The sequence below is a fragment of the Jaculus jaculus genome, chromosome 18, assembly GCF_020740685.1.
Source record: "Jaculus jaculus isolate mJacJac1 chromosome 18, mJacJac1.mat.Y.cur, whole genome shotgun sequence".
In the NCBI taxonomy this organism is placed as follows: Eukaryota; Metazoa; Chordata; class Mammalia; order Rodentia; family Dipodidae; genus Jaculus; species Jaculus jaculus.
In genome coordinates, this window is record NC_059119.1 from 16,137,193 (window position 1) to 16,143,435 (window position 6,243).

General features: G+C 57.0%; 1 protein-coding gene across 1 annotated transcript; it reads right to left on the reverse strand.

Moving 5' to 3' along the window:
- Positions 1 to 2,323: 2,323 nt before the first annotated feature.
- Positions 2,324 to 4,321, reverse strand: Comtd1 (catechol-O-methyltransferase domain containing 1). Its single transcript, XM_004657963.2, has 7 exons — positions 4,079 to 4,321; positions 3,806 to 3,933; positions 3,458 to 3,563; positions 3,250 to 3,368; positions 3,121 to 3,175; positions 2,836 to 2,969; positions 2,324 to 2,718 (listed from the first exon to the last, which is right to left on the reverse strand). The coding sequence occupies exons 1-7, from the start codon at positions 4,170 to 4,172 to the stop codon at positions 2,566 to 2,568; spliced, it is 789 nt and encodes a 262-aa protein (XP_004658020.2). The 5' UTR covers positions 4,173 to 4,321; the 3' UTR covers positions 2,324 to 2,565.
- Between the last annotated feature and the right edge of the window lie 1,922 nt (positions 4,322 to 6,243).

Consider the following 6,243-nt stretch of genomic DNA (forward strand, 5'->3'; position numbering starts at 1 on the left):
TGCTACTATTCTTTTTGGGAAGCATTTTGCTCTTTTCCTAAATCTGCAGGAGTTCCCTGTGTCCCTAGAAGTTTTTTAAGAGGATCCCTTCACTCTTATGAGATTTATTTTTCGTCTTTTTGAGGTAGGGTTTCACTCTGGCCCAGGCTGACCTGGAATTCACTATGTGGTCTCAGGGTGGCCTTGAACTCTCGGAGATCTTCCTACCTCTGCCTCCCAAGTGCTTGGATTAAAGGCGTGCACCACCACGCTTGGCTCCTTCATATATATATATATATATATATATATATATATATAAAAATTTTTTTTATTTTTCGAGGTAGGGTCTCATTCTGGTCCAGGCTGACCTGGAATTAACTCTGTAGTGTCAGGGTGGCCTCGAACTCTTGGCGATCCTCCTACCTCTGCCTCCCAAGTGCTGGGATTAAAGGCGTGTGCCACCACGCCCGGCTTACCTTCATATATTTTAAAAATTTATTTATTTGAGGGAGAGAAAGAGGCAGAGAGAGAGAGAGAATGGGTACGCCAGGGCCTCCAACCACTGCAAACAAACTCCAGATGCATGCACCCTGTTGTGCATCTGGCTTATGTGGGTCCTGAGGAATCAAACCTGGGTGCTTTGGCTTCATAGGCAAATGCCTTCACCGCTAAGCTCAGTGGGTAAGATCACTTGCTACACAAGCATGAGGGCCTGTTTGGCCCTGAGTTTGATCCCCAGCACCCATGTTAAAAGCAGGCATATCTGCATGCATGTACTCTATGCATAGATCGCCACTGCACACAGATGAATTTACAGTGCAACTTTTAACTCCAGGGATGGCTGGAGAGGAATGAAAAGGAAATAAGGATGGTGCCGTCCCCCTGTGAGCTGGTGCTACAGAAAGTGCAATGGGCACTGATTGGTGGGGAGGAGGATCAGTGGTACTGCGGGCTGTGAGGGAGCATCCAGGCCTGGTGAGGAGTCCCTGTTCCCTCCTTGCAGACACTGAAAAGTTGGGCTGACGTCTGAACTTTGGTAGCTCTCTCCTGGATTTCTTCTGGTCAAGAATGATCTGCATTACTCTGGCTCTGAATAGAAAAGTAGGAAAGCACAAGTGTTTTGGTGGGAGGGGCCAGTCAGGATGGCAGGCGCAGAGGAAGGGAGATGTGTTGAGTGCACCGAGGCCTGAAGTTCAGCTGGGAGCTTGAGAGCCTGCGAAAATGGAGTACTTTGGGGATGGGGACCCTCCACCCTTAGAAATGATGCATGCCAACAACTAGATTGAGAAGAACCTGATGAGAATTTGCCTATGCTCTCCACAGGGGGACACCAAGCTGCAGCCTTCTGGTCCTATCTTTGCCTTAAGGGATTGGCTGGGGTGGTCTGTGTAAATTAGAAGACTGGAAGGTTCTTCCTCAGGAACAGGCCTCTGGCAGTAGGTTGGGATTTGAGTCTAGGGGATTGTCTAAGCTTGTGTGAAAGCAGTTCTTGTACTTGGGTGCAGTGTCAACCCACAAACTGACTTGAGAGTGCAGCAGGTGCCCAGGACTGTCTGGTTGCTTCAGCCCCTTGGTGGCTCTGCCCCTCTGCCAACCAGTGTGCACTTTATCTGTCTCATTGCTCTGGAGTGGACGCAGCTACCCGTGTCTCGGATCTACTGAGAACTAGGCTGAACCTAGTCACCCAGGTGTACCTTAATAGGCTTTTTTTTTATGACAGAGAAGAGTTAAGATCCCCAGAAGTCATCCAGAATGCAAGGTAAACTCCAAGAGCTGTGGAGGTGGGATATCTGGCTGTGGGCGCGTGCGTATACTGTGGTGAAACTTGCAGTGCTGGCCGCCACTTCTGCTTTCTGCGGGAAGAACTTGACGTTCCCCAGGAATTGGGGGCTTTGAGAAAGAATGCCCCTTCAGAAAGCCTGGGTCCCTTTGTGTCTGCAGTAAATAAGTCACCACATTCCCTTCCAGAACTTCAGAGGAGGGGACCAGATAGTTGAGCCAACTGCGACATCCTCAGGTTAAGAGGTCTGGTTCTTACAGGTGATGGACTCTGACCAGGGCTTCCAAAGTACAGGGGAGCCCACCGTTCTCTGCAAACATGGGCGGATTGCCAGCAGACCCAGGACAGCCCTGTCTGCTGGGTGGCTCCACTAGTCCCACCTGCAGTGAGTCAAGAGCAAGCCTCACCTGCCCTTGAGGGGTGCAGGAAGAAGACCTATGCAAATAGCCCTCAGCCTGCTCTGGAGCCCACAGCCTAGGTGCCTTTAAGGTACCCTTTCACTGGAAAAGCTACGGGCTCAGGATGTCCCCTCTCCGGTTCAACACCAAATAGGGAGGCTCAGGATGTTGCCTATTCCAGTATCTTTATTGTCAGCTGTAACCCTAGCTCTGTCAATGCACGGGGTTCCCCGGATCTCTCTGGCACGCTGGGTTAAGCCTTAGCTTGCTCTATTATTCTGTTTTTCAAGGTAGGGTCTCTAGTCCAGGCTGGTCTGGAACTCACTCTAAAGCCCCAGGCTGGCCTCAAACTCAGTGATCCTCCCCAGAGCTTGGATAAAGGCATATGCCACTATGCCTGGCTGAGACCTAGATCTTGAAGGCCAAGGTGAGGCCATCACCCAGGGGCAAGAGGCTGATGTAGACTCTGGCGTCCCGCAGGATGCGCTCGTTTAGATTTCGCACACACTCGGCTCTCCGGTCTCCAGGTCGAGGCCTCAGCACCTCTCCACGCCACAGGACCTGCGGAAAGGCGGGGGGAGGGCTGGAGTCCCGAAAGCCTTCGCGGAACGTCCACCCGTCCAACCCCTGGAATCCGGAGGTGACTAGGGGAGAGTCGGGATCGGTTCCCGCCCTTACTCTAAGGATGGCGAGAACGCCACCCGGGCGCAGCAGCTGCAGACACCGCTCATAATAGGCCGTGCAGTTCTCCTTGTCGGCGTCCACCACGGTCACGTCGAAGGTCCCGGCCTCGCCAGCCGCCAGGAGCTCGTCTTATGTGTGGGGAGAGACAGGGCAGGTACCACTGAGTCTGCAGACCTGGTGCTCCGAGCCTTTGCTCAGGGATGCCACCGGTCCTGTCACCCGCAGACCCGGTCACCAGTGAGTGGGGCCAAGGCCCTTCCCACCCGAGGGGGTGCTCACCTAGGGTGTCGAGGGCGGGCTTCAGCCGAAGGTCGATCTTGTCTTCCATCTCGGCCTGCGGGAGGACGAGGTCAGGGTCGGAGCCAGCCACAGGCCCGCCCGCGCCCTCGGGGTTGTGGATGCGCTCACCTGCCTCCAGAGGGGCCGTCCCAGCTCCGGGGGCCCCGCGTCCACCTCGCAGGTCACCACGTGCCCATCCGGGGGCAGCGCCAGGGCTAGCGCCAGCGCGGAGTAGCCAGTGAAAGTGCCTGCGGACGGGGGCAGGGCCAGGCTTACAGCCGGGTGGGGAACAGCCCAGGGACCCCGGCTCCCGGCGATCCGGGCCACGCATCCCTACCTAGGTCCAGAACCTTCTTGGCTTTGATGAGCCGCGCCAGGTTGGCCAGAAGCTGGGCTTGCTCACAGGTCATCATGGAATCCCCCCGCGGCTGCTCCAGAGTCAGCTGTGTGCGGGGGGGTGGGGGAGACGGAGAGGGTGACACATCTGCCGATCAATCACCCACCCCACCCCAAGTCTGCAAATCCGGAGGTGGGCGTGGCCTGGAGGGGGTGGACAGCCTCTTGTGGGACGCCCACAACATAGCGTCCTGGAACCCGGAAGCCCCGAGAGGGCAGTGGCTCAAATCCAAGGTCACGGGCCACGTGGGTCCACCTATCCCGTGGCCGGTCACCCGGCCCTACTGACCAGCCGCAGGCTCCGCAGCGCCGGATGTTCCCTCATGGAGCGGCTCAGCAGATACTGCCACAGGGGACTGTCCTCGGGGGGCAGCAGGCGCTGCTGTCGCCGGAACCGCCATGGGAGCCCCCACTTGCCTGCAAGGGGAGAGAGGGTGCCGAGTCAGGGATCCGGGTTCCAAGCCACCGCCACCTGTGTCCGTCCGTCCCTCCTTGCTCCCCTCCATCCCCCCCCAGCCTGCCGGTCCCCCGGGAGCCGCCGCCGTCGCAGCGCATTGCTCACCCAGGAGGAGGCCGGTGGCGAAAGCGGCGCCCAGCGCGGCCGAGCCCAGGGCCAGCGCGGCGGGAGCAGAGATCCGGAGCATGGGGTGGGTCATGGCGCTGGTAGCTGGCTGAGGCTGTCACGTGTGCCCGTAGCCGCGGGCTCCGGAATGGGATCCATGCGCAGGCCGGGCTCCACCTCGTCCAGGCCCCGCTTGTTCGCAGCGCCCGTGGCCTCGGGCACCATCTGGTGACCACCTCTCCTCATTGCAGACTCCTCCCCAGAGGGCCGCGCGCCATCTGGTGGCCGCCTGCGGAACTGCGCCTGGGCTGGGGCGCCAACCTCCCACATGGACACTGGGGTCTTAAACGCCTGGCTGCGACCCAGCACCGTCTAGTGTCCCTCATGGCTACGCTTGCTTCTTCTGTTCGCTATCGTTTTCTCCCGAGGCCCCCTACAGCATATGTGGGTGAGTGGCGAGGACAAGAGTGTGACCAGTACCAGCGATAAAGTGAAAGCCAGAGAGAATCAAAGGGATGCCTGCTGGGTAACAGGCCCCAAAGGATGAGGTTGCAGGAGGGAAGGTTCTGGTTCGGAAACGCAGAGTGCAGCGGGTGCTGAGACAGTATCCTTAGCGGCTGGAATCCTGGCTGTGTGATCTGGGACCCCAGCAGCCTCTCCAACCTCAGTTTTCTTTCTGTAACATGGGAGCCACAGTCTTATGGTAAAATGCATCAGATTCTACAGCCTGGCACGCAGTGGCCTTTCAATAATGGCAGCTGTTGTTCTAGTCCTTGCGTGGAGAGAGGATACCATGGGGAATCTGTTAGCAATGGGATGGTAGGCGCGGCCTCCGTCCAGAACGCTAACCAGGGAGCGTTGCACACCTGTATGCTGAACCCTGACAGAGGCGAAAGACACCTGTATTGGCTTGTGACTTTCAGGCAACAGGTGGAGTAGAACAAGTAAGCGACTGTTTCCTTTTCTGTACAATGAAGTTACTAATAGAGAAAATCCTGCCACTTAGTGCTCTACAGGAATCAGAATGCCCAGGGCAGAAGGTCATTTGAGCAACTTCCCTGCTGAGGACCCTGGGCCCATCGCTCTGATAGCCTGAGTCATGACAACACCCGCCAGGCCCTGGTTTCTTCCGAAGGCGGTGGGAGGCAGGCCAACAACGGGCTCAGTGAGAAATGAGGCTTAGCTGAGGCCCCAGGCCAGACTGATCCCAGCTGCCCCAATCCTGGGTAATGGGAGGTCAAGGTTTGGGGCGGGGCTCCGAGGCCGGCCTCCAATCAAAATCAGGGTGGACTGATTTCTTTCTTTTCTTTTTCTTCTTTTTTTTTTTTTGCTTTTCTGAGGTAGGGTCTCACTTTAGCCCAGGCTCACCTGGAATTCACTCTGTAGTCCCAGGTGGCCTCGAGTTCTGGGTGATCCTCCTACCTCTGCCTCCCGAGAGCTGGAATTAAAGGCGTGCACCACCATGCCCTGCTTGCACTGATTTCTTGACTGATCAGTGGCTGCCCCAGGTCCGCTTCTCCCAGCTCTTCTTAGAACCTGTCACCAGGCGGCAGGTCTGCCCATGGCTTGAGCTTCCTGTCCCTTCCTCACTGACCCCCTGCATCCTGCTGGGCCCTGTAAATATCTCGGTAAGTGTTGCCTAGGTTAGGACGCAGGCTGCAGTTCATGGCCTTCTTTAGGGTGGAGCTCAGAGCAGGTGCTCTGTGGGTCGGGCGGTGTCTTGTACTGCTTGCTGCCCCATCTGCTACATTGAAAATAGTAACCTTAGGAGCCTTTCTGAGCATCTGTTGGGTGCCAGGAGCACTCCACCCAGGGTCCTTGTGAAACAGAGATTATTATTCCCATGTTCCAGACTAGGAAAGGAATTTGCCTGGAGACTCATTGCCTTCCCAGCCAACCAGCTTCCCCGCAGGGGCAACCACACCTTCCAGCAATTCTTGCCTTTGTCCCTGCGCAGTGGGAACAGGCATTTTCCTGCACCACGCCAGTGGCACAGGGCCCCTGGCCTCAGCTGGGCCCTGTCTCCCATTATCTGGGGCTCCTGGTTGACCACAGAGTCCCAGAGCTTTCCTCCCCCAGCCTGGCTTTAGGCGGGAGCTGTGGAGTTGTTGGGGGGGGGGTGGAGGGGAGAGGGAGTGGTGAAAGCCATGTCACCATATATCCCC